Consider the following 25953-nt stretch of genomic DNA (forward strand, 5'->3'; position numbering starts at 1 on the left):
CCCGATTGCAGGCGCAGCTGCTGTTACGTGTGAGTTGCTCTGCTGGGCAACTTGGGCTCACTGTTTCTTGACCCTCTCCTGTAGACCATCAAGGAAGAGACGGACAGCTTGCACGAAGAACTGGAATTCATCCGCATCCTCGGAGCCGATCTGATCTTCGCCTGTGGGGAGACGGAGAAGCCAGAAGTTAAGAAAAGCATTGATGAGGTGGGTGACCTCCCTTCCGGGGTGGGACCGAAGTTCTCTGGTGGGACGTTGGCAGGACGGGCAGGGAGGCCAAGGGAACACCTGCGCAGGGGGAAACACCCGGTCTGCTTGGCCAGGAATCCAGGCCCCTGGCCAGGGAGGAGGGCGTGGCAGGCAGCGGGCGAGAGGGGCTTGGTCTGAGCGGCTTCCCCCTCCCCTCGGCCCCCGTGCCCCTCTGCCACCAGCACCCTCCCTGGCCGGCTGGGCCAGAGCTGTGCATTATTCCGGCCTGTCCTTGCAGATGAACGGTGCCTGGGAACAGCTGAACCGGACCTGGAGGGAGCGGCTGGAGAAGCTGGAGGAGGCCATGCAGAACGCCGTGCAGTATCAGGATAACCTGCAGGTGAGGCCGGAGGGCTGCCCAGGAGGCTCTCCCTTTGGGGCCTGGGAAGGTCACTGGAGGGGAGGAGGGTTTGGAGGGCTGAGGGAGGAAGCAGAGAAAGCAGCCCAGACCACCTCGGTCATTCTCACACCAAGAGCCAGGCCACTGAAATGGAGCGAAGGCCCCTGGATTTAAGCGGGGGAGGGGGGGCAATTTATGCCCATTTCCCAGGCTCAAGGGTGTTTTGAAGGTCCTCAGCACAGCCATCTTAGTTCAGTGTGCCTGGAAGAGTCCAACAGTCGTGCAGTTGACATCCAGCCGTTTGGCTGCTGAGTTTCAGGAGCGTGGATGTTTGACGGCTTTAGAGGCGGTGGGGGATGGGTAAATCCCGTGGTCTGAAGATTGCCCACCCCTCCCCACCTCAGGGGAAGCCAAGGGACGGGAGGGGGGGGCGCGGAGGTGGACTTCTATCTGGGGCTCTCTGTGCAGCCTGTGATGGTCCTGTGCTGTGCTGACGGAAGTAGCATCATTGGCCTGGGAGGATGGGGACGCCGGGGGACGCTGTGCAGAGGCCCAGGAGGGGGGGGCAGGGGGGGTCTCAGAAGAGCCAGGGGTGAGAGGCTAACCAGGTTCTCCTTCCTTTGTGCCCCCGTCCGGCTTCCAGGCGATGTTTGACTGGCTGGACAACACAGTCATCAAGCTGTGCAACATGTCCACGGTGGGCACAGACCTCGACACCGTCAAAGAGCAGCTGAACGAGATGAAGGTGGGTGCCACGCGAGGAGGCCCTGCTCCAAATCCCGAGGCGTCTGGTGAGAGCAGTCACATGCAACGCCCCCCCTCTCTTATTTCGTGCCCTCCGCAGGTGTTCAAGACGGAGGTCTACCAGCAGCAAATAGAGATGGAGAAGCTGAACCACCAGGGGGACCTTCTGCTCAAAAAAGCCGCGGACGAGACTGACCGGGACATCATCCGAGAGCCATTGACGGAGCTGAAGCATCTGTGGGAGAACCTGAGCGAAAAAATAGCTCACCGACAGGTAGGGCAGAGCCCCAGGCGCTGGGGGGGGGGGGAGAAGGAGCCCCTCCCACGCAGGCCCCAATTCTCACCTGGCTGCATCTTTGTTTATTTTTTTTACCAAAAAGTTTCTTTTATTGTTCTCCCCATTGAGAGCATGCGCACAATACCATATATACCTTCCATTTATTTATTTATTAGATTTCCGTAGACTCGGGGCGGCTCACAACACAATAAAGACAGTTTATAACAAATCCAATAATTTACTATTTAAAATATTTAAAAAAACCCATTATTAAACAGACATACACACAAGCAATACAACTAAGTAACCACGTTCTTAAATGTAATCACTCATCTTCATTTCATGTCCATTCCATCTATGCCCTTATTTACGGTATATGTCATTTATAGTGTGCTGCCGCCATTGTCCCATTCCATTACCTGGATTACACACACAATATTTAAGCCTATTGCCCCCACCACCCGGTCCTCACTTGACCCCCCTCGGAAGGATGGAAGGCTGAGTCCACCTTGAGCCGGTGATGAGATTTGAACCGCTGACCTACAGATCTGCAGTCAGCTTTAGTGGCCTGCAGTACTGCACTCTACCCGCTGCGCCACCCGGGCTCTTACTCCACACATCTTAATGTTGCTAAAGTTGACAGACACCGACCTGGAGACTGCATGAAACATTTGTAAAATATTTTAAAATATTTAGAGTTTCCTTTTCTTTTCTGAGCACTAACGTCGCTTCCTCCCCTCCATGGGCCCTTCTCCTATTGGCTTTTCATCCGGACGTTTGGACGTTTGTGTCTTTCACTCTTAGCTCCACAGCTTTCTTAGCTTTGTGGCTGCATTGTTAACAACTCCCAGGGGGGAACCTCCTTGAGTTCCACTCCTTGACAGCCTGCCCTGCAAAACCCCCTTTTTCTCCCCCGAGCAGCACAAGCTGGAGGGCTCCCTCTTGGCCCTGGGCCAGTTCCAGCACGCCCTGGCGGAGCTCATAGCCTGGCTGACCCACACCGAAGAGCTGCTGGATGCCCAGAGGCCCATCAGCGGGGACCCCAAAATCATTGAAGTGGAGCTGGCCAAGCACCATGTGAGTGACCGGGGGGGTGGGGGCGCATGGACTCCACTGGCAGGGGGGGGCAGATCCCTGCAGGAGCTTGATGACCGAAGCCGTTCGGCTCCTTCTGGTTCCTAGGGCTGCCCCTCCCCCCCCCAAGAGTCTCTGGGGTCTCGATCTTGACATCTTGTCAACCTGCTGATGGGAAGCGGTCAGGAAAAGAGTGAGGCTACACACTGGGTGGTCAGGATCCTTTAGCCAGGGGGGTGATGAAACGGCCTGCAGCCCCTCCACAGGGAACCCCACCTTCTGGGGCCCTGCAGACCAGGGGGGCTGGCCTTTTGAGAGGGGGGGGCTGCTAGTTGGCCAGAGCACAAAAGGGCCCAGGAGAACTGACCTCTCAGCTGCAGGACACGTCTTCTCTGCTGCTCCTGGGGGAGGCAAAGGACGAGGCCGCCCCCAAAGTCCTCCTGGGGGTTTCTGGCAGAGTCCTCTTCCGCCAAGGCCAGGCCTTAAGCGGGGCCATATTTTCTCCACTCCCCAACCCCCCCCCCCTTCCCAGGTGCTGAAGAATGATGTGTTGGCCCACCAGGCCACGGTGGAGACCGTGAACCAGGCTGGCAACGAACTGCTGGAGTCCAGTGCCGGGGACGATGCCAGCAGCCTCCGCAGCCGCCTGGAGACCATGAACGCCTGCTGGGAGTCGGTGCTGCAGAAGACGGAAGTGCGGGAGCAGCAGCTGCAGACCACCCTTCAGCAGGTAGGCCGGGCCGGGCCGGGTGGGGCAGCCTGGGGAGCTGGCAGGGTGGAGCAGCTCTGCCCCCCCTGGCCCTCCCCATGGCTGCCCCAGCCACGGCCCCGATGGGGTCACCTGGCCAGGGAGCAAGAAAAAAGGCTCCGAGAGCACCTGGTTGGACAGGGGTGGAATGGCCAGGGTTCCAGGGCCTTTCGCAGTTTTTAAAGCTATATTATGACATACCTTATATGCTACAAAGCATCGTTTTTGCAAGTTTGGACTGGCTGGGAAATACGTCCCTTTCTTTTTATTTTAAAATATAATTTTTTATTTTATTTTCAGCTTCATACTCATACAAGTATTAATGCATGTACCTTGCATGTATGTCAGAAACCATATACCTATAATTGCATTCTTACATATTTCTTAAGTAATCCTGTCTCTTTAACCAATGACCAGTCTGTATTCATTTCCCTTTTTCTCACTCCCCCCCCACTCCCCCCTCTCTCCTACCCACCTTCCTTCCTTCCCTCCCCCCTCCCTCCCTTCTCTCCTCCTCCTTCCTTCCCTCCCCCCTCCCTCCCTTCTCTCCTCCTCCTTCCTTCCCTCCCCCCTCCCTCCCTTCTCTCCTCCTCCTCCCTTCCCTCCCCCCTCCCTCCCTTCTCTCCTCCTCCTCCCTTCCCTCCCCCCTCCCTCCCTTCTCTCCTCCTCCTTCCTTCCCTCCACCCTCCCTCCCTTCTCTCCTCCTCCTCCCTTCCCTCCCCCTCCCTCCCTTCTCTCCTCCTCCTTCCTTCCCTCCACCCTCCCTCCCTTCTCTCCTCCTCCTTCCTTCCCTCCACCCTCCCTCCCTTCTCTCCTCCTCCTCCCTTCCCTCCCTCCCCCCTCCCTCCCTTCTCTCCTCCTCCTTCCTTCCCTCCACCCTCCCTCCCTTCTCTCCTCCTCCTTCCTTCCCTCCACCCTCCCTCCCTTCTCTCCTCCTCCTTCCTTCCCTCCACCCTCCCTCCCTTCTCTCCTCCTCCTTCCTTCCCTCCACCCTCCCTCCCTTCTCTCCTCCTCCTTCCTTCCCTCCACCCTCCCTCCCTTCTCTCCTCCTCCTCCCTTCCCTCCCCCCTCCCTCCCTTCTCTCCTCCTCCTCCCTTCCCTCCCCCCTCCCTCCCTTCTCTCCTCCTCCTTCCTTCCCTCCACCCTCCCTCCCTTCTCTCCTCCTCCTTCCTCCGCCTCCTTCTCAACCTTCCTTTGAGTGACTTCACTTTACTTAAGATTTGATATTAAGCAGGCTGATAATTATATCACTAGCTAAATCACATTCAACACGGTGTCCCTTCTCTTCCCCTTTATGATCTTTGCAAGTATTTATTATCATTTATTCTCTTAATAACGTTACACGTTAAAGCTTCTATTTACCATTTCCTTAAAAGTTGCGTTTCAAGTTTCAAGTTTCAAGTTTTATTGGGTTTATATGCCCCCCCTCTCTGAAAACTCGGGGCGGCTAACAGCAATCATAGACAATATACAATAATAATCCAATACTAAAAGCAAATTAAAACCCCTTAATATAGAAAAACAAACACACATACAAACATACCATGCATCCCATTGTAAGGGCCTAGGGGGAGAAGAAATCTCAATTGCCCCATGCCTGGTGGCAGAGGTGGGTTTTAAGTAGCTTACGAAAGGCAAGGAGGGTGGGGGCAGTTCTAATCTCTGGGGGGAGCTGGTTCCAGAGGACACTGTTTGGTTGACCGGACCCGGAGAAGACCAACTCTGTGGGACCTAACCGGTCGCTGGGATTCGTGCAGCAGAAGGCGGTCCCGGAGATATTCTGGTCTGATGCCATGAAGGGCTTTATAGGTCATAACCAACACTTTGAATTGTGACCGGAAACTGATGGGCAACCAATGCAGACTGTGGAGTGTTGGTCTGACATGGGCATATCTGAGAAAGGCCATGATTGCTCTCGCAGCTGTTGCTATTATTATAGTTTTGTCCTTCTTTACTGCTCCTACTCTTGGAACTTTGTGGAAATGTGGCGCTTCCTGCCCTTCATCTTGTTCTGTGTGTTTGTGTGTGTGTGTGTTACAGGCCCAGGGCTTCCACGGGGAGATTGAAGACTTCCTTTTGTGGCTCACCAGGATGGAGAGTCAACTCTTGGCCTCCAAAGCAACCGGTGGGCTGCCGGAAACTGCCCGGGAGCAACTGAACGCCCACATGGTGAGCCATGGCCGCTTCGGTGACGGGGGTGCCTGGTCTGAGGGCGGGGGGCTTTTGTCCCAGCGTAAGTGAAGCGCCTCTTGGCGAGAGGGTCTGAAAGACAAACCGAAACCTCCCCAGAACAAGACGGGGGGGGGGGGGTCCTGACTAGCTTCATTCTCTCTCCCATGGTCCAGTCACAAGGTCCCCGTGAAAGGCTGGTGGTTTAGCCAAGAGTCCCCCAGGCTGAAGCACACAAGCGGGTGTGAAAACCGCATGCCCCCATTTAGGACATTAGGAGGCCGGGTGCTAAGCCACCCAAGGGACAGTTGAGGGGACTTGGGAGAGTGAGAGGTGGCCTGACAGCATCTCCCAGTATTTGAAGGGCTGCTACAAAAATGAGGGGATGAGGACAAGGCGCTAATCAAGGAGGTCAGCTGGAATTAAGGAGAAACTCCCTAACTGACCAGTAGGGCAGCTTGTCTCCCAGCATAGTGGTGCCCCATCGCTGGCGGTTTTTAAGAAAATATTAGACAGCCATTTTCCTGGAAGAGTATGGGCAGTCCTGTCTGAGCAGAAGGCTGGACTGGATGACCCCTGAGGTCCCTTCCAACTCCCTTGCCCTGGGTCCTGCCATGATCAAAACGCTCCCCAGGCCAGAAAAGGGCCGGCAGAGGGGCCGCGGTGTGTCTGGAGGAGAACCTTCCCTGAAAGGCCCCGTTGTCTCTAGGAGCTCCATGCCCAGCTGAAGGCCAACGAGGGCGTCTACAGCCAGATCCTGGCGAAAGGGAGGCTGATGCTCCTCAGCCAGGACGACTCTGGGTCTGGGTCAAAGATGGAGCAGAGCGTGGCCCTCTTGGAGCAGAAATGGGTCCTGGTCAGCACCAAGATGGAAGAGCGGAAGGTAGTGGTCGCACCTCATAGCTGCTTTCCACGCACTCGGGGGGAGAGGTTGGCCTTTCAAGCTCTTTGATTGACAGCGCTCTTGCCAGCTTCATGCCAGTAGACAGGAGTCATAGAGTCAGGGAATGGGGCCCGGAGGGAGAAGCGGGAACCTGAGATGGCGGAAGGAGAAGGCGCCAACAGGAGTTCAGCCCTGGGAGGCAGCGGGGCCTTTCCGGGGAGGGTGAAAGTAATCGGCAACGTTGAGAAACCCGGAAACCTGAATCCTTGGGAGAGCGCAGCCTAGCAGTTAGTTCCCTGGAGCCTGGTTGTCCCTTGGCCAGAGCACAGGCAGGGGGGTTGGGGGGTTGGGGGGTTGGGGATAAAGCTGGGACGCAGCGACTCCCCAAAGCTCATACACGACGTCTCCCAGGCAGCTGCAAGGGGCTGACACGGAACAGCCCCTGTTGGCTATTTTGATTCTCTCCAGCATTCTTCATTTGGGGGGGTGGGGGGAGGCATTTGAATTGAATTCTGGCTCCTCTCTTGGCCTGTGAGGTTTTCCTCTCTGCCCCACTGACTCCTCTGCCTTGTCCCCTGTTTAGTCCAAGCTGGAAGAGGCCGTCCACCTGGCCACCGAGTTCCAGAATGCTCTGCAGGACTTCATCAACTGGCTGACGTTGGCGGAGCAGGGCCTGAACGTGGCTTCCCCTCCGAGCCTCATCCTGGCCACAGTGCTCTCCCAAGTAGAGGAGCACAAGGTGAGGGGGTCCCCCCACTCCGTCCGCGCAGCTGCCCTGGGGGGTGTCGGCCCGAGGGTCTCCGGGTGGGCTTTCAGGAGACTTGAGCGCTGCCCGTAATGCCAGGATTCCAGAGCGGTGTCCGCGGAGGGATTGACCAGCTGTTGCCTCCTCCCCCCTCCCCCTCCGTCAGGGTTTTGCCAATGAAGTCAACGCCCACCGGCATCAGATCATCGCTCTGGACCAAAGTGGGAACCAGCTGAAGTTTCTGAGCCAGAAGCAGGACGTGGTCCTGATCAAGAACCTCCTGGTCAGCGTGCAGTCGCGCTGGGAGCAGGTGGTCCAGCGGTCTGTTGAAAGGGGGCGGGCTCTCGATGATGCCAGGAAGCGGGCAAAGCAGGTGGGTGTCCTGGAAGGGGGGGGGGGCGCTTTGGGGAGCCATTGTCTCCAGCGTGGCCTTTGCGGCCTTAACACAGCAGCACCCCAGTTAGAACACATGGAGACCTGTGGGCTGAGCGGTGAGGGAGGGGGGGGGACGGGGGGGAACAATGGGAGGAGCGAGAGGAGGGCCTGGCCAGATGGCCAATGCTGTGGGCGCAGGAGAAGCCTCGGGCAGGGCTGAGCACGGCCAGGGCAACGAGAGGGCCCCACACAGGCCGGGCAGTCAAGGGAGGAAAGAGGAGGTTGGTGGCCGCCTTGAAAGGGCTGGGGGAGTGGGGGGGGGGCAGGAGGTCCAGCCTGGTAAAGAATTGGCCAAGGGAGCCAAGCAGGGGCTTCTTCGAGAGTGGAGCAGTGGGGGCAGGGGTCTCTCCAGGAGTTGGGGGTGGGTGGGAGAAGAGCCTTGGGGAGGGGGGGCAGGAGGAGGAGCCACAGCCTGGGGGGTGCTCTGGGAAGGCCCACCTCAGTCCGAAAGAGGGGTGGGTGGGAAGGCACCTCGGAAGGAGGGACCCCCTCCAGTTCTCTGGAAGGCAAAGCTGCCTTCAGAGTGGCAAGATTTCTCTGACCGCAGCCTCACCACAGAGGGCCGTGCTCAGTGCTTTGGGTCTGGGTCTCCTGACCTGACTTGGAAAAGAAGAGGGTCCCAATTCCTATGACACCCCCCCATAAACCTTGCCAGGGATTGAACCTAAAAGTTGGGCCAGGTTTTGTGGGATGTACATAACACTGACCCTTTGTTTTCGTGTTCTAGTTCTATGAAGCTTGGAAGAAGTTGGTGGACTGGTTGGAAGACGCTGAGAACAATCTAAATTCTGAGCTGGAAATTTCCAATGATCCAGACAAAATCAAGTTGCAGCTTTCCAAGCACAAGGTTCGAGTCCAGCCACCCTGTATTCAGTTTTGAAGCATCTCACAGTGGGAGACATAACAATGCCACATCAACATTGCAGCCCACCAGGAGGGAGAAGAAACAGAGCCATTTAAAGGAAGGGGCAGAAGCCTTCGAGCCGTAAGGCCACAGACTCTTTCGTGAGCCCCAGGCCCGGAGGCCTTCAGACCCTTCCGAAAGGCCCGGGGGGGGGCAGAGAAGGATCCTCGCTCTCTGGATCCCACCTGTAGGAATGTGTTGGCTGACGGGGTCCGCAACACACCTTCCCTGCCTGACTGGGTGGGGTGGGAAGAAGGTGGTTGTGCAGGTGGCCTGGCCCACGCGGGGGGCTTTCGAGGGGACCCCCAGCACCCGGGATTAGAGCCGGAAGCCAATCCCAACGGAGGCCTCCCGTGGCTGACCTTGGGGCAGCCCCATTCCCCCACACAGAGGACGAGGGCAGTAGCCCAGCTGGGAGGTGACCAGTGATTGAGGGTGGGAGGGCCACCACTGGCACACAAGCACCAAGTGTCCAGGAGGCCGAAGGACCCGGGAGAGGCTGGGTCAACCAACAGATTGCAAGAAATCAGGGCCAGAAACAAGGGGAGAAAGTTTTAGTAGCTGCTGTTCAATTAGGCAAAGTGACTTTGATGAGAGACTTAAATGTGAATTATTTCACACACACACACACTGCACACACACAGCCCAGGAAGCCTCTGACCAGAGGACCCTCCCCTGCCCAGAGAGGGATGGTCTGTCCTTCCTTCTTTGATGGAATTTCATCCTTTCCCCCCTCAAAGGAACCTTGAGGATAAAGGACATAAATCATCTCAAGGCAGGATGACCCTGAGGAGGCTTGGACAGAGCAAGGCCCTCTGTGGCTGGAGTGGGGGGTGGGGGGAGAAGGGGCCGAGGAGGGGGCTGCCCCCGGGCCCCCGGCTGCCATCGGGGGAGACAAGTGGAGAGAAAAACCCAATGGTCAGTTTCACCTTCCGCATAATTTCTTAAAAACAATTCCTCTCAATCCTCAGGAGTTCCAGAAAACCTTGGGGGGCAAACAGCCCGTCTATGACACCACCATCCGCACCGGAAGAGCCTTGAAGGACAAAGCCCACTTCCCCGATGACACCCAAAGCCTGGACCACCTCCTGGGGGAGGTCCGCGATAAATGGGACACCGTGTGCGGCAAATCCGTGGAGCGGTGAGTGGGAGCAGGTGGCGGCAGGGAGCCCTGAGCACCGGTTTCCTCCGTCCCTTTGGCTGCCCTGAGCACCGGGGGGGGGATGTGCCTGGGGGGGGGCTCCTGATGGACTCCCAGGAGAACGCTCGCCACCCTCCCGCTGTGTCTCCGCAGGCAGCACAAACTGGAAGAGGCCCTTCTCTTCTCGGGCCAGTTCATGGACGCCCTGCAGGCCTTGGTGGATTGGCTCTACAAAGTGGAGCCACAGTTGGCCGAAGAGCAGCCCGTCCATGGGGACCTGGACCTGGTCATGAATCTGATGGATGCTCACAAGGTAGCTGCTTAAGGGGGGGGGCAGTGCCAGGGATGTGGGAGAGAAGCCGGCAGCCCCCTCCTTCCGCCCTCTGGCCGCCTCCCTCCCCTTCCCCTTCCCCTCTCGGGAGCAAGCAGAGAAGGGGCTGTCCAGCTCCCTTTCTAAAACCGCAGGAGTGTCCAGTCCACAGACCATGGGCTGCACGTGGCCCTGGACAGCTAGCCATACAGCCTCACGAGATCCTCTGCTATGCTGGGTCATGGAAAATCACCAAGGGCCCCTCGTACATTAACGACATTGGGGTTGGGAACCGCGACAAGGGAGCCTGTGGTTGCAGTGGAGGTTTGCAGCTGGAGCATCAGGCCAGAGGTTCAAAGCTAAGGGAAAAATCAGCCACTTCTGACCGTGGGGAGGAAACTCCGTTCAGTCCCCGCGAGTGAAGCTCGGTCCGAGGGCCTTTTTCCGTCTCTTTGTCAGGTTTTCCAGAAAGAACTGGGCAAGCGGACGGGCACCGTCCAGGTCCTCAAGCGTTCTGGCCGCGAGCTGATTGAGAACAGCCGAGACGACACCACCTGGGTGAAGGTGCAGCTGCAGGAGCTGAGCAACCGGTGGGACACGGTCTGCACGATGTCCGTCCTGAAGCAGACGCGGCTGGAGCAGGCCTTGAAGCAGGTGGGGGGCTCGCGCTCGGTCTCCCCTCCCCCTGGCCGGTCTTGGAAACACGCCTGTCCCACCTGGGTGGGGGGAGGGCCTTCGACGGCCACACGTAGGAGGGCAGCCAGAGTGCAGCAGAGAGCCGAGTGTGGGTGGTGGCAGAGCCAAGGTCAGAGTTCTATGCGCAGTTGCTCACAGCAGCAGAGTGCCATGAGTCAGGGCCGCCATTCCCATGACTTCCCTCGCTGAGCACCCCCGGTCTGCCCTCCCCTCTGCTGCCCGTCTCCTCTGAGGGGCTCAGGGGCCGTGTCATCCCGTGGCTGCTTCCGTGGTGTCGAGTATGCCTGGGTCCCATCCAGTGACGTCCACGGGATCGGCTGGAGAAACGTCTTCCGCCTCCGAGTCCCGGGGCACCGCCGGCTCCTTTGGCCCACCCTGAGGGGCTGACTTGGGGGGCTTCTGCGTTCCAGGCTGAGGAGTTCCGGACGGCCATCCACCAGCTGCTGGAGTGGCTCTCGGAGGCCGAGCAGACCCTCCGCTTCCGGGGGGCTTTGCCCGATGACGCAGAAGCTCTGCAGTCACTCATCGATGTCCATAAGGTGGGCGGTGGTCCCGGGGATGCGGGAGGGGGCCCTGGGCAGGGCAGGGGGCCCGGGGGTGACGGTGCCTTTGCCTTGCCCTCCCTGCGCAGGAGTTCATGAAGAAAGTGGAGGAGAAGCGGCTGGACGTGAACTCGGCGGTGGGGATGGGAGAGGCCATCCTGTCGGTCTGCCACCCGGACTGCGTCACCACCATAAAACACTGGATCACCATCATCCGGGCTCGGTTCGAAGAGGTGAGTTGCCGTGGGGATGTTGGCTTCCTGGCCACTCCGTCAGGCCTCTCCTGGGGGCCGAAGGGGTCCCTTGGGTTCACAGTGGGGGGCTCTGCCTCGGTGGAAGAACCAGCGCCAGGCCTCCGCCTCCAGGCGCCCTCCCGCCCCCTCAGCCTCTCAGCCGCATCCCGTGGCCTCTCTCTGCTCCAGGTCCTCACCTGGGCCAAGCAGCACCAGCAGCGTCTTGAGGCCGCCCTCCTGGAACTGGTGGCCAACGCGGAGCTCCTGGAAGAGCTGCTGGCCTGGATCCAGTGGGCGGAGGCCACGCTCACCCAGCGGGACCAGGAGCCTCAGGATATCGAGCAGGTCAAGGCCCTCATTGCGGAGCACCAGGTAGCGCCTGCCCCGGCCCCTCCCTCCCTTCCCCCCTCCCTCCAGGAGAGCTGCCTCGGCCCTTCCTTCCCACCCAGTTCCTGGGTCGCAGCCAGTGGCCCCACTGCCCGGTGCCCGGCATGGCCGGCAGAACCACGTCAGCCATGTGGCCTCTCGGGGTTTCAGCTTCAGTGCTCCAAAAAAGTAGCTGGACTGCTGGGTCTGGCCTTCTCTTTCTGCTCAGGACCCCCAGGGACCATTGGGGGGCCACTGTGTGACCCAGAATGCTGGACTCGATGGGCTTTGGCCTGGTTCAGCATGGCTCTTCTTAGGTTCTTGTGCATCACTGTCACTTGTTGCTTGTATCCTTATGACTTAAATGAATATGGATTGTTTCTTCATTGCTTGTTTGACCCCTCTGACAATCATTAAGTGTTGGGCCTCTTGATTCTGGACAATCCCTTGTGTGTCCAGTCACACTTGGCCAATAGAAGAATTCTGTTCTGTTCTATGTGCAAACTCCAGCGTCCTTTCTCTCTCCAGGCCTTCATGGAAGAGATGACCCGGAAGCAGCCGGATGTGGACCGGGTCACCAAGACCTACAAGAGGAAAGTGACCGAGCCAGCTCACGGCCCTTTCATGGAGAAATCCCGCAGCAACAGTGAGTGGTCATCAGCCGGGGGGCCAGGGCTGAGGCTGGCGGGGGCTGAGCAGCCCAGAGTGTCCCTCCCTTCCGGGCCCTTCCGGGTGGAAACATAAGTGGTCTCACCCACCCTCAGTTCTGTGTCCGGGGGGAGTGCTCGGCCTTTTCAAGCTCCGTTGCCTCCCACCCCAGGAAAGGCCCTGAGCCAGGCAGCCCCTCCGCCCCTGCCCATCCTCTCGCAGTCGGAAGCCAAGAATCCGCGCATCAACCAGCTCTCGGCACGCTGGCAGCAGGTGTGGCTCCTGGCCCTGGAGCGGCAGCGCAAGCTCAACGATGCCCTGGACAGGCTGGAAGAGGTGAGGGCAGCCTCGGGCGTGGGCCGTGCAGGAGGTGAAGGGTCAACCCTCGCTTTCCCCAGCCGCTGCCACCTCCCCCTTCGGCCTCCCCAGCCCATTCCCCCTCTGCTGGCTCACCTGGGCTGGAAGCCGTTTCGTGGCAATAGCACTTAGACTTATCTACCGCTTCACAGGGCTTCTACAGGCCTCTCTGAGCGCTTTGCCTCTTGCCCCCAACCATCTGGGTCCGCATTTGACCCACCGTTTGACCCACCTGGGGAGGATGGAGGGCTCCGAGTCTACGGAGAGGGGCGGCATACAAATCTAATAAATAAATAAATAAAGGCTGAGTCAACCTTGAGCCGGTGGTGAGATTTGAACTGCTGAACTACAGCTAGCAGTTTGCTGAAGCAGCCTGCAGCGCTGCGCTCTAACCATTGCACCATCCTGGCTCTTATAGCAATAGCACTTAGACTTCTATCCTGCTTCACGGTGCTTTCCAGCCCTCTCCAAGCCCTTTACAGAGGGTCAGGCTATTGCCCCCAACCATCTGGGTCTTCATTTGAGCCCCCCACCCCAGGAAGGATGGAGGGCTGAGTCAACCTGGAGCCAGTGGTGAGATTCGATCTGCCAAACTGCTGAGTTGAGAGCTGCCCCCCCCCCCCAAAGCTTTTCCTGGTGGCCCATGGGGGCTCTTTTCTGGCTGGATTTACAGAACATGCTTAAGCAGATAGGAAAATCAGCTCTGTTGGGTGCAAAAAGTACCTTGACCACGGCCTGGGTTGACTCGGCCCCTTCAGGAGACCTCTGTCCAAGGTTGAGTCTCGCAAGAGAAGCCCAGGTTAGGCCAGTGGAGCCGGATGTGTCATTAACTGACCAATGAAGTATCTTGTGCGAACCGAGCACATAATTTCCCCCCTTCTGTTCCCAGTTGAAAGAGTTTGCAAACTTTGACTTCGATGTGTGGCGGAAGAAATATATGCGCTGGATGAACCACAAGAAATCCCGCGTGATGGACTTCTTCCGGCGCATCGACAAAGACCAGGACGGCAAGATCACCCGGCAGGAGTTCATTGATGGGATTCTGGCCTCCAGTGAGTGACCTCTGGTTCCACGCCTTCCTCTACGTCTTTCTCCCTGTTACGCCCCCATCTCTCTGTCCCTCGGAGTGGGGGTGAACTTCGCCCTCCGGCTGCCCCCCCCCCCGGCCCCTGGGGGCAGACGACGTTTCCCCTTCGCGCGGCGTTGCTCCATCTCTTGCCGTGGAGTCTGCTGGTCTCGTTTCCCAGAAACAGAGGCTGTGCCCATGCCAGCGAAGCCGTTTCGGCCCTTTGGGGGAGGGGACACGGTGCCCACCTCTCCTCGTTCCCTTCCTTCCCCAGAATTCCCCACCACGAAGTTAGAAATGACCGCCGTGGCTGATATCTTTGACCGGGATGGAGATGGCTATATTGACTACTATGAGTTCGTAGCTGCTCTGCACCCCAACAAAGACGCCTACCGACCCACAACAGATGCGGACAAAATCGAGGACGAGGTGGGCGCTTGGCTGGGGGCGTTGGGAGGAGACGAGACAGCAGGCCAGGCTCTGCGGGCCACGAGCTCACGGTCGCCACTGACCGAGATGGCCGGTCATCCTTTATCTCCACAACTTCTTTTCTTGATGAATTCATTTCATGAGAAAGAAGCAGGTGGAATCGCAGCCAGGAAGCCACTTACTGCTCCTGGTGGCCTCCTTTCCCCTCTGCATCTCAGAGGCAGAACTGCAGAGTCTTGTGGGGGGCTGCGCAGGGGGGTGAGTCCAAATGGTTGGGATAGATTGAACCGGATTTGCCGGGGATCGTCCGCTTCTTCCCGCTTCCCCTCTGCTCCCGGCCTTCGTTTCCCCGTCCGTTTGGTCATAGAACATGGGGGACCTTGGACGTCACCCACTGGGGGTCTGAGAAAATGTTGATCAGGGGGGAGACCGGGACGGCACGGGGCTTTTCCTGGCCGTTCTTCATCCCTCTTTTGGGAGGGGCTTCTCGCGTTCGGAATGCCCCTCCTTTGGGGGAAAGACTGTCTGGGCCCGTGGCGTCCATTGCAGGCGACAGGACTTGAGCTGCCTTTCCAGCCAGAGCTGGTCACTTGGTGGTGGTCCAGCAGTCCAAGGTCTCGGGGCCCCGATCCTCACGTAGCAGCAAAGGCTGCCCCAGTGCAGAGCCCCCTCCTCTCCCGAAGCCCCAGCGGAGTGGGCACCAGAAGCGGAGGGGGTGATGCCTGCGGCAGACGCGCCCACCCACCCGCTTCCTCCGGCCGGCTTCTCCCCCTGCAGGTGACCAGGCAGGTGGCTCAGTGCAAGTGCGCGAAGAGGTTCCAGGTGGAGCAGATTGGAGAGAACAAGTACCGGGTAAGGAGGAGCAGCCGGGACGGGGCCCACGGTCGTCTGGGGGAAGGAGAGAGCCCCCCCACCTCCGTCAGAGATCAGGCCCCGTGGCCCCCACCCCCAGGGCAGCTCCCAGAGGCAGGCAGGGGAGGGGGAGGGCCAAGGGGGCCTGCCAGGGGGATGGAGACCCCCGCCCCCATCAGGCACTCGGGTCTTCGGTGCCTGTGAAGCCTCTGTGAAGGGGGGCAGCGGGGGGGGGGGTCCTGCCTCATAGCGGAACCCTGTCTGAACCGTTTCCTCCTGGAGGCTGCCAGAGAAAAATGGGTTCAGCCACGGGGGTCTTTCCCCCCTTTCCGCCTGGGCTGCTCTGGGTCCTTCTGACCCGAGTGGACTTTAGCCCAGGGGTCAGGAAGCGCCTGTGGGGGTTCTCACGCTCCCGATCAGGGTTGCCCACAGGGGCCTTCTTCCAAAGGCGGCTGGACCTTCCGCTTCTCCCTTTGGAGGAAGCCCCTGTGGAGCAAGGCCTGCAGAGCTTTGAGGGCCTGGGTTTGGGTGTCGCTCTTGCAGGGGGGGCCGGGGGGGCGGACGGGGGTGGAAGCCGTGGCCCAATCGCAGAGGTGCTGGTGCCCCCCACCACCCCCTGGCCCCATTCGTGGTCCTGTCGGCTGGACTCCCGGCCTTTCTGTGCGTCAACGGAGGAGCCACCACTTAGCAGCCCAGCAAGCGCGGAAGAGAGTGTCGGCCTCGTGTGATGTGTTCTCTCTTCTCCCTTTCTCTCCTCCTCCTCTTCCTCTTCCTCCTCCTCTCTAGTTCTTCCTCGGCAACCAGGTACAGTGAGCCTTGCGGTGCGACCTCTGCATTTCCCTACCGCTAATCCCCCCCCCCGACATCTGCATGTGTAGTTGGCGTCTGTCCCCCCCCCACGGCCTTTTCCTAACTGTGGCTGCTGTGCTTGTGGATGCATTAACGTGGCGGAGTTGCTGGTATATTCAGAAACGTGGTGGTGCAACCAGTGGCTGCCAGTTGTAAAAATAAACACACACACACACACACACGTGCTGTGCGCCCAGAGCTTTGTGAGGACTGGAAACTTGCCTTGAGGGAGGGAGCCCCTTAAACGAGGGCTGGGCTGTCCTGGCCATGAGCCAGGAAAATAAGGAGAAGACTCCAGAGAGCAGCTGGCCAGAGTCGCCTCTGTGTCCAGCTGGGTCTGTTCTGGATGCGCCGAACGGACCGGCTGTAGGAAGCAGCATCCAGGGCTTGGGCCACGGACCCTTGACCCAACGCAGTGGGGGAGGCCTTCCACCGAACTTTCCAATATATCTTGGGGAGCCCCGGGACGTCCCTCCGAACCAGGGGGCCTCCTGCGGCTCCCGTCCCGCCTGGTGAGAGCTGGGGGGGGGGGCGCTCGGCCAGGGGCTTTGTGTCCCCTGCACAGACTCGTGAGTTTGACCCAGAATTCTGTATATCAGCATCTTCCCACGGGTCCTACCCATGTTCCACTGCCTTGGAAACGCAGGTCCCCAATTCCTCTGGAAAACCCCCACTCGGGCCCCAACCCCCTGCCTGGCCCTTCCACCCCGAGAGGCGAGATCTCTGCTTGGCCTCTTGTTTCCTGCTGGGACGAATGACAGCTGCAGCAGAGGGCAGTTGGCCGTTTTTGGCCAAATCTGACACAGCCAGTGGAATTTCCTAGATCAGCGAAGGGCAGGCAGAGTGGGGGGCTTGTTCGTTGGGCCACCCAGAGTGAAGACGGGATGGGCAGGAGGACTGCCCTCTGAGGAGGGACCCTGCCCTGCTTCCCCTCTGAAGCCTTTGGGCCTAAACAGGGCCCCCAGGGTGGAGGCTGATGGGACCTCAAGGGGCGTTGCTACAGATAAAGCCGGTGGCCGGGTCTGGGACGTCCCTGATCAATCGGAGCAAATTGCCTGTGTCTTTGCCTCTGATCCTGGCAATCAATCAGCTAATCAATACTCTGAGCTGGCTGCTCCTTCGGCCCGCCTCTCCCCGGCTGCTGCCAGTCACGCTTCTGCTGGGGGTGGGGGCAGGGTGCCAGCCAGGGGGGTTTTTGGCCTCTTCTGGAGGCTCTGGGTCAGCTGAAGCAAGCTGCTTCTGGAGGACGGTGGTCCCTTGAGGAGAAGGGCTGAATTCGGGGTTCTCTGACCGTCCAGGCGGCCCAAATTGGCCCAGAGAGGAACGGCCCATGCGGGACGCAGGAGACGTGGGCAGCTGCCGGGCAGGAGAGAGGCCTGGCCAAGAGCCCTGGAGCTGGACCCCCGCCTGCCCCTCCCCCCCAGCATCTTTTGGCCCCTGTCTCCCGTGGCATTTTGTGGCTGGCTGGGATTCACTCTTTGTTGTCCGTGGTCCCCGAGGAGGCTTCGGTTCGGGGTCCAGCAAAATGGGCTTCTGGCCACCCAGGGAGCATCGGGCCACTTGTTTAATCATTACAGAAATTGAGTAATTAATGGTGGTGATTCATTGATTGAGTAATAGGCTTAATCAGATGTATGGTCCTTTTTGTGAAATAATCTCCTGGGTTGACTGGGGGGGTGACGGGTGGGGAGGCCGAGGGGCCGACGGCTCTGCTTGTGCCTCTGCGTGACGTGGCCATTCCGTCCTCTCTCTCTTTGCCTCCTGGCGACAGTTCGGGGATTCCCAGCAGCTGCGGCTGGTCCGTATCCTGCGCAGCACCGTCATGGTCCGCGTCGGTGGCGGGTGGATGGCTCTGGACGAGTTCCTGGTGAAGAACGATCCCTGTCGAGGTAGGAGACGCGTCTGGTCCTCCATGGAGGCTTCCTTTCCAGAGACCACGCAGGCGACCGCCAGCCGGGCAGCAGGAAGGGTCCCCGGGAGCCCCCAGGGAGCGTGGCCCAAATTCCGGCCCCTGAGCAAAGGAGCCCCCGGCCTTCTCGGCCCCACCCAGGCGGATCTCTGAGTGGACCGGCCCTTGTCCTTCCCCGCTCACTGGCCAGCCTCTCTTCCCTTCCTCGGCCACTGACCACGGCAGCCCTGCATGGCGCACGACGGAGCCCCCTCCCCTCCCGGCTGGCCCCCTCCTGTTGCCGCACCTGTTTCTCTTCTCTGTTCCAGTTCACCACCCCGGGAGCAAAATCAAACGCTCCGACTCCGGCTCCTCGATTGCCAGTCAGTCTCCGATAGGTTGGAGGTTTTTCTTCCCTCGCTCTGAGTGCCCCCCCCCCCGGGAATGGCTTGGCTGCTCTAACCTGCCCGAATGCTGGAGCCTGGGCTGTGCCTGGCCAGGGAAGGGGGGGTGGACCCCCCACCCTCAAGGGTCCCCTCCTCCCCCCCCCCGGCCGGGTCTTCAGAGGCCCTGCGTGGGTGCCACGTCCTTCCTTACACGCTTCCTCCTCTGAGGAAGCACAAGACATAAATAACATGGAGTTCAAGTAGTTAGGAAAACAGGGGGGAAGTAACGGCAGCCATAACCCCCCCACCCCCCCCAGAAGAGCCACCCTTGCTGATTTCCTAAAGGCAGAGGAAGGGTCCTGGCCGAGGCCCTTCGTGCAGCTTCTAACTTGGGGTCTGTCGGTGCCCCATAAGCCTCGAGCAAGCAGCGCAGCTGGTGGGCTTCTGCCTCGTCCGAGGGTCTCCACCTGGCCCCAGGAGGCAGCCTGGGCTGTGTTTCAACCCCTGGTCACAATTTCTGGCTCCTTGCCAAACTTTGCCCAGCCTCCCAGCATTCTCCAGGAATGTTTTTGAATGACCCTCCCCTTGGGCCCCCTCCCCTTCCTCCAGGGCTGCAGAAGAAAGACCCTCTTATCCTCCAGCGTCACTTCCTCCTGGCGCTGAGATGGCAGCCCCCCCTTTCCTTGCGCTTTGGAGTTGTGGTGTTTCTGGCAGGTTCCTACTGGCCTCGGCTCCCGAACCTGCTCCTGGCTGGAAGGCCCCCCCTTGCCCCCCCCTCCCACCTGGCGCCCTGCAGGCCTTTGGCTGGGACTTCTGGGCGTTGGAGGGAAACCTACGGGAAAACCCAGGGGAGGCTTTGGGTTGGGGGGCGGGTGTGCGCTCACAAGCCCTCTTGGCTGTGGGAGTGCCACACTTGTGTTGCTGTACCGTGGCCGGCTGCCGCTTGGCTCCCCGTGATTCCGGAACAAGGCCCAGTGTGGTTGCAGTGGTTGCAGTTGTTGTGTGCACCGACCCTACAAGGCTTTTGCAGTGTGGCTCCATTAACCGAACTACCAGCGTGTGTGTTTCCACTGGATGGGTCTGGGGTCTTCCACCGAGTGTAGATTCTGTCAAGGCCTCTGCGTATAGGCTGGGGGTGGGGTGGGGTGGTCCCCCCAGTTGTCCCAGCCTTTGGGCAGCCGGAAGGACGATCTCAGGTGAGAGCATTGCTCAGGGATTGCCCACCCCCACCCCCCCGGCCAACACGATTCCCCAGGATTCCTGACTCCTTTCATAGCCCCTGGAAGAAGTCTCAATTCCCATGAAGCCTCTGCATCGCGCCCGGCCCCCAGTTCCCACCCCCCCTTTGTGTGGCGGAGGCTCCTGCTCCCCCCCTTGGCCTTGGTGGGGGCACACGGGCCCTGCCCCCCCCTTCGCCTCCCCTGACTCACTGGCGATTGTCACTCGGTGGCTCCTTTGCTGGGCCGACTGACAGGGGAGGAGAGGGTTTGGGGAGGAGCCCCCCCCTTCGGCATGTGGGGCAGAGGAGGAGGGGCTTTGCAAAGGGGGAGGGGATGGAGGCTGCTCTCCGCTTCCAGGCCACACCTCCTCCTCCTCCTCCTCCGCCCTTTGCCCAGCCCTCATGTCAGGGGTTGGGGCTTTGCATGACGTGTGGCCTGCATGGGGGGGGGGGGGATTCAGTCCTGCAAATCGAAATGGGGGCTGGGAGCAAGGAAGGCAAAGCCGGCCCCCTCCTTCCCGCCTGGCCCCTCCGCTGGTTCTTCTTCGGCCTTCTCACCCCCCCCTTCTGTGCCCCCCTCCTCTCCTTCCAGCCCGCGGCAGGACGAACCTTGAACTGCGAGAGAAATTCATCCTGCCCGAGGGGGCATCTCAGGGAATGGCCCCATTCCGGTCCCGTGGCCGGAGGTCCAAGCCTTCCTCTCGGGCCGCCTCGCCCACCCGGTCCAGTTCGAGTGCCAGCCAGAGCAACCACAGCTGCCCCTCCGTGCCCTCCTCCCCCGCCACGCCGGCCAGCGGGGCCAAGGTGAGAAGCAACCTGGGGGTGGGGGGTGGGTCCCTCCACCTGGACAGGAGTTGAGTGGCGGAGCAGGTAGCTGGGGGTGGGGGGGTTGTTGCTTCGTCTCAAAGCCCCCTCCCCGAGCCTGGAGGGAGGCTGCAGCCCACCCAGTGGGGAGCCTTGGCCCAGCCACTTCCCCTCCGACCTCTCCGTTGGGCCTCTGGACACTCCGGGCAGTGGAGGGAAGAGAGGAAGGCTGGATTCTCTCCCCTCCTCCTCCTCCTCCTCCCCCCCCCCCGAAAGAGTTTCTCTTCTTCTTCCCACAACATGGAACGTGGGTCCCCCCCCCCTTTTCTCCAATGTTCTTTTGTGCACCACACACTGCTGTGCCCTGTGTCAGCCGGGGTTTGTCGTCATTAGCTGCATCATCATCATCATCATCATCTATTATTATTATTATTATTATTATTATTTGGGATTCATATTCTTTTCTGCTTTATTTTCTTCTGACCTGGCCCCCCCCCTCCCTCCCCCCACTCATTTTGTTTGCCCCCCTCTCCCCCCGTCCTCCCTCCTCTCTGGCCTCCCCATTTCACAGACTCCGCATCACTTCACCCGTTGTTATGACAAACCCTGGTTGGTAAACAGCAAGGCAGGCCCCCCACTGAGGGGCTGCGATAATGCCGACCTCCACCCGTCTCCTTCTGAGGTAGAGTATGGCCCCTCCGGAGGGGGGAAGGAAGGACCCCAGCCCCTTCCTCCCTCTCCCCCGCTTGCTTCCCCTCGGCCAAAGCCCCTGCGCTGCTGCCCACGGGGCCCCCCAAGCAGAGGTCCAGCTGGGCTGCTCTTGAGCTGGGGGCCTGCCGTGTGGGACCAGCCCCATGGTTCGGCCTTCCAACCAGGTCAGGAGAGCCCAATGAAAAAGAGACCTGGAACACATCTGGGTCCTTAGGCCCCCAAACCACCCAGCCACTGGACCAGTAGATGCCCTCGGCTTAGTCGGTCAGTCACGGTGTGAGCTGCAGCCTGAGGGGACACCCCACAGTCCCGCTGAGAGGAGGAGGAGGAGGCTAGGCTCCATCGAGTCCTGGCAGATGTCGTGGGAGGTGCGGGTCCTATTCAGGATTCTCCATTGCCGAGTTCAAATCCCGGCACCATATTTTGTGGGGTCATTTATACGTCTCCCCATGTCTGGGCATTCAGGTCCAGTTTGAGACTGACCCTATTGAATTAAGAACCGAGCGGAAAAAGCTGCCCAAGCTGAATAAAAGAATATAGCGTAGTAAACACTGGTGGGGCCTTTTTCAGAAATAAAGGTTGGAGAACAAAATGAAGTTCACACTCAAGTCTCTCTCCTTAATTTCTTTCATTATTGATTTCTTCTAAGTGTTTTATAACTTCTCAGACGGGTCAGCTTCAACCCCCCAATTCCCCAGCCTCTTGGCCCCCCCTGACCTAAACAGTTTCTGCCCCCCCCCCCAAGTACGTGGGATTGAAAGAGCCCCTCCAGGGCCCGGCCATTTGGGCCACCTCCTGCAGGTCCTCAACGTCCTCTTGTGGCTTATAAATTATAATGAAGAGGATCTGAAGTTATACTATGGTCCATGTTCCAGTGACCGTCCAAGCGCTGGATTTTATTTCAGATCTATTTTATGAGAGAGTCTTTTTCTGGACCCCAGAGCCTGCTCCCTCCCAAGGAAGGATGCGCTGGGCCCCCAGTCAGGCCCATTCGTCCAGACCCTTCCGTGGTCCAGGCAGGCCCTTGGAAGTGGCCTAAATCTCTCCCAGTGACCATTCCAGGGCCAGCTCCTGGCTCCAGCACTTAGTGACCTTCAAGAAAAGACTGGACAGCTATGGGGCTAGCGGGATGTAGGGGGTTGGACCAGATGACCTGAAAGGTTCCTTCTAACTCAAATAAATAAATTAAAATAAAATTAAAAAATGAACCCCCTCATTGTCACTCTGCTCTGCCTGCCCGCTTCCCTCCCCGGCCTCTGGAAAGCCAGGAGAGGGGTGGAGCTGATGGGAGGCCGGCCTTCAATGCGCGCGCATGGCATCTGCTTGGCTGGGATCAACCGCGGGGCCGTGTGTGTCAGGTCTCCCCCATCTTGGCGTGGAAGACGCAGAGTACCCCCCCCCCCGAAGGAAGGCTCCCCCGAGGCCCCTCCTGTGGCTCTGTGGTCAAGCCTGCCTGCCCCCTCTGTACCCCCAGGTCGCTCCGTCCACGGGCAGCAAGTTGAAACGGCCCACTTTCCACTCCAGCCGGACGTCTCTCGCGGGGGACACCAGCAACAGCTCCTCGCCAGCTTCTTCCGGTGCCAAAACCAGCCGAGCGGGTGAGTTCCAGGCCAGGTTTGGGAGCAGCAGCAGGTGTGTGCGTTGGGTTGGAAGACCCCCCGCAGGGTCTCCTGTGGATGCCCAGGAAGAGCCAAGCAGAATTCTCTTTCTTTCGTCTTTCCACCCACCCACCCACCCCCGGTCTTATTTTGGGGGACGGGGAAGGGGGGAGGGCCGCACGCAGGGCTGTTAAGGGGTGTGACCATTTGCCTTTGGCTTCCAGACCCCAAGAAAACGGCCAGCCGCCCCCCCAGCCGTGCGGGCAGCCACGCAGGGAGCCGAACCAGCAGCCGGCGGGGCAGCGACGCCTCGGACTTCGACCTGCTGGAGACGCAGTCGGCCTGTTCAGACACTTCGGAGAGCAGCGCGACCGGGGGGGGACAGGGCGGCTCCCGGCGGGGCCTGGCCAAGCCCTCCAAGATCCCCACCATGTCCAAGAAAGCCAGCACTGCCAAATCGCCCGGCCCCAAGAGATAATGCAGCGTCCAGGCGATGCCCAGCTTTGCACAGACAACGGGAACCTGTGTCCAGTTTTTAACCCTGCTTCATACATTGGATGTATATTTATTCTACCTGGGAGAAATTATATTGTTAAAAGTGTAAAAGAAAATTGTGTTATGAAGCTGCCTTATTTGGCCCTCCTTTTTTTAATTGGTTACTTTTTCATGTGAATATTTATGTAGATAAAACTCGCCTTCTTTGCAGTGGGGGCCCAGGGGGGAACGGAAACACGGGGGAGAAGCCAAGGGTCAAGATGTGAAAATGTAAAAACAGACAACGGATATAAATAGGATTTCTGTGCAGGCAGGAGACCTTCCTGCCTTGTCTTTTAGGATTGCTTCCTAAGCACATCTGCTTCAGCAGGAGAAATTGTGCTCCAGAGCAACATCTGGAGATGCAACACGAAAAGGAAGGAACTTTCTCCTTCCCTCTCTCCCTCCTTGTACATCACAGATACCTCAATAAGAAAGAGACGCACGGTGAGGGGGCTTGTTTCCAATTTCAAAAATAAATCCCTGCGGTTTTACCTGAAGAGAGCTTGAAAACGGACTTTTGCACAAGCTTCATTGGAACAGACAACTCCACCACAACACTGTATTTTGCGAAAGGAAATTCCCGTCAAGCTTTCAAGGCATTGCAAGGGCAGCACCATTGTAGGGAGGCCGAACCGTGTGGCTTTAGCAGTCGGGGTTGGGAGGATCTTAACTTTCCTTCTGTTTTAGCCGCAGGACGACACGTTTCCAAAAGGCAAACCACGCGTGGAAGAACCGACTTTACGTTTTAGTTCACGGACTGCAATTCGATGGCTTTCTCGGGCTGGTCGGGGCCTCCGGCCAGCAGGAGCCCAGAGAGCCTCTGCTCTGGAGTAGCCAGCTGCCTTCGACCACCACCACCACCACCACCACGTGCCCTTGGGGAGGTGGAGAAGCATCACCAGCAGACACCCCCCCCCCCGGCTCTGGACGCCCCCCCCTGCTTTGCAGAGGAGGAGAGACCACTGTGCAAAAGGGGTTGGGGGCCACCTGGTCTTCCTGTATTTATTCACTTGTACTCTGGTCCTGCTCAGACTGACCACTTTCCTGTGTGATTGGTTTAATTGAGCCTCAGCCGGAAGCGCTACCAATGAATTGTTTAAAAACAAACACACGTTTTGTATTAAAATTGCTTGCAGTAATAAAAGTGAAGCCAAGTGTCTCTTATTTTATGATGCCCAGAAAGTTGAGAGAGGCCCCTGGGCTGAGGCCTGAAGCCCCTGCTGAAGTGGGGGGGGGCTTTGACCCACTTCAATAAAGGATGAGAGACCCCTGCCCCCTAGTCGTAAGGGGGGTCCAGCCAATTCCAGAGAAGGCCTGGCACCCCCCCACAGTTTCTCCCAGTGGGGCCAATAGCAGGGGCAGCACGTGGCCACGACAGCCGTTTTGGGGGACATTCTCCCCAAAGTCCGTGTGCCGCCTCCTCAGTTAGCCTGGTCCATGTGTGCTGCAAGTATCTGCAGACCCCCAGACAGGGGGAGGCCCTTTGCGAAAGAGCTGCAGACTGGCCCCCTGGGACACCCCCACAGCCAAAGGGGCCTGGAGCTGCTGGTGTGGCTTCTGCCAGGATCCTCCCCACTCTCAGGAGACGGAGGCTTCACTCTTGGAGAAGCAGGTGGGACGAGAGGTCGTGTGTACGTGAATCCGACTCCCCTGCTCCCTCTGCTTATCAGAAGGTCGCAAAACGTGACCCCCAGGATACGACAAGGCCCATGAATGTGAGTCTGCCGCCAAATGTCTGAATTTTGATGACATGGCTGTGCATCATGCTGCGGTGCTGCAACAGTCATAAGTCACTTTTTTCAGTGCTGTTTGACTTCAAATATTCAGTCAATGAACTGCTGTAGGTCAATTACAACCTGAATATCCTGCATGACTTTTCAGTTAACCATGGCCACCAGGGGGCGCCACACAACCAATGTCCTATTTGGGACTCTTCAGATGCCTGGAACAGCTAGACCCCTGGTTCCCAAGGGGGGGCAATTTCATTTTTAATGGGGGCAATTGTTTAACCCTAGTTAAGGGCCTTTTAGGCTTTCTCCGCGTGAGTAGGTGGAAAGTCCCAAGTGGGGCAGAAACGGCCGGTGTGCTGCCTCCCGGCTCTCCCCCCTCCCCCCCGCCTGCCCCCTCTGCTTTTATTTCTGACTGGCCTCAAGGGCCCCCCTGCCACCCAGCCCCGGATCGGCTCCCTGCCTGCCTGCACCGAGGGCCCCTCCAGTCTCCCTGGGCCCCCACGAGGATGAGAAAGCCCAGGGGGGGCTGCTCAGAGGGGTCGGGGAGGGGGCTCGGCCCCGGGGCTCTGTGGGCTGGCGGAGTTTGGCGCAATCCAGAGAAAGTTATCGGGAGTCCCAAATAAATAAGGCCAAAGGAGTGCGACTCCTCTTCCTCTCGGGCTCTTTCAAAGTCCACGGAGGGTCCAAGGGAGACCCCGCTTCCCTGGAGGAGAAGACCTGGCCGAGGCTCACGCAGGGGCCCCTCAGTCGCAGCAGCAGCAGGAGGAAGAGGAGGTACAACAGCACAACTGGTTCGGTAGATGCCAGGATGGCAGCCAAGGTCAAGGAAAGGCGACAGGGCCTTCTTGGAAGCGGCTCTTCTGGTCCGGGCGGCCCGCGGGGGACGAGACCTCCAAGGGCCGCTCAGGGTCCCGGACCTTCCGGGGGGGGGATTTGGCCTTTTGCCCCTCCAGCCAGAGGGGGGCTGCTGAGGTGGAACGGCCAGGTGTGCTCGCCCCCGGGGCTCGGAGGGCCGGAGGAGTC

The 25953-nt window shown here is 59.1% G+C and overlaps 1 protein-coding gene across 4 annotated transcripts in view; it reads left to right on the forward strand.

Moving 5' to 3' along the window:
- Positions 1 to 24344, forward strand: part of MACF1 (microtubule actin crosslinking factor 1) — a 185693-nt gene extending 161349 nt beyond the window's left edge. For 2 of the 4 annotated variants that reach the window (XM_070764907.1, XM_070764909.1), the window contains 28 exons: positions 85 to 207; positions 488 to 589; positions 1233 to 1334; positions 1434 to 1607; positions 2532 to 2687; positions 3217 to 3414; positions 5473 to 5601; positions 6311 to 6484; positions 7068 to 7223; positions 7396 to 7602; positions 8392 to 8511; positions 9540 to 9709; positions 9863 to 10022; positions 10479 to 10673; positions 11126 to 11254; positions 11347 to 11490; positions 11680 to 11862; positions 12385 to 12502; positions 12677 to 12840; positions 13751 to 13913; positions 14202 to 14356; positions 15134 to 15208; positions 15995 to 16012; positions 17829 to 17946; positions 20143 to 20354; positions 20926 to 21036; positions 22540 to 22663; positions 22888 to 24344. In XM_070764907.1, the coding sequence (XP_070621008.1) occupies positions 85 to 207; positions 488 to 589; positions 1233 to 1334; positions 1434 to 1607; positions 2532 to 2687; positions 3217 to 3414; positions 5473 to 5601; positions 6311 to 6484; positions 7068 to 7223; positions 7396 to 7602; positions 8392 to 8511; positions 9540 to 9709; positions 9863 to 10022; positions 10479 to 10673; positions 11126 to 11254; positions 11347 to 11490; positions 11680 to 11862; positions 12385 to 12502; positions 12677 to 12840; positions 13751 to 13913; positions 14202 to 14356; positions 15134 to 15208; positions 15995 to 16012; positions 17829 to 17946; positions 20143 to 20354; positions 20926 to 21036; positions 22540 to 22663; positions 22888 to 23141 (4134 nt within the window). In that variant the 3' untranslated portion in view covers positions 23142 to 24344. Of the gene's footprint in view, positions 1 to 84; positions 208 to 487; positions 590 to 1232; positions 1335 to 1433; positions 1608 to 2531; positions 2688 to 3216; positions 3415 to 5472; positions 5602 to 6310; positions 6485 to 7067; positions 7224 to 7395; positions 7603 to 8391; positions 8512 to 9539; positions 9710 to 9862; positions 10023 to 10478; positions 10674 to 11125; positions 11255 to 11346; positions 11491 to 11679; positions 11863 to 12384; positions 12503 to 12676; positions 12841 to 13750; positions 13914 to 14201; positions 14357 to 15133; positions 15209 to 15994; positions 16013 to 17828; positions 17947 to 18274; positions 18344 to 20142; positions 20355 to 20925; positions 21037 to 22539; positions 22664 to 22887 lie in introns of all 4 variants that reach the window. The other 2 variants (XM_070764906.1, XM_070764908.1) reach the window with 2 other exon arrangements.
- Positions 24345 to 25953: the final 1609 nt, after the last annotated feature.

The sequence above is a fragment of the Erythrolamprus reginae genome, chromosome 11, assembly GCF_031021105.1.
Source record: "Erythrolamprus reginae isolate rEryReg1 chromosome 11, rEryReg1.hap1, whole genome shotgun sequence".
In the NCBI taxonomy this organism is placed as follows: Eukaryota; Metazoa; Chordata; class Lepidosauria; order Squamata; family Dipsadidae; genus Erythrolamprus; species Erythrolamprus reginae.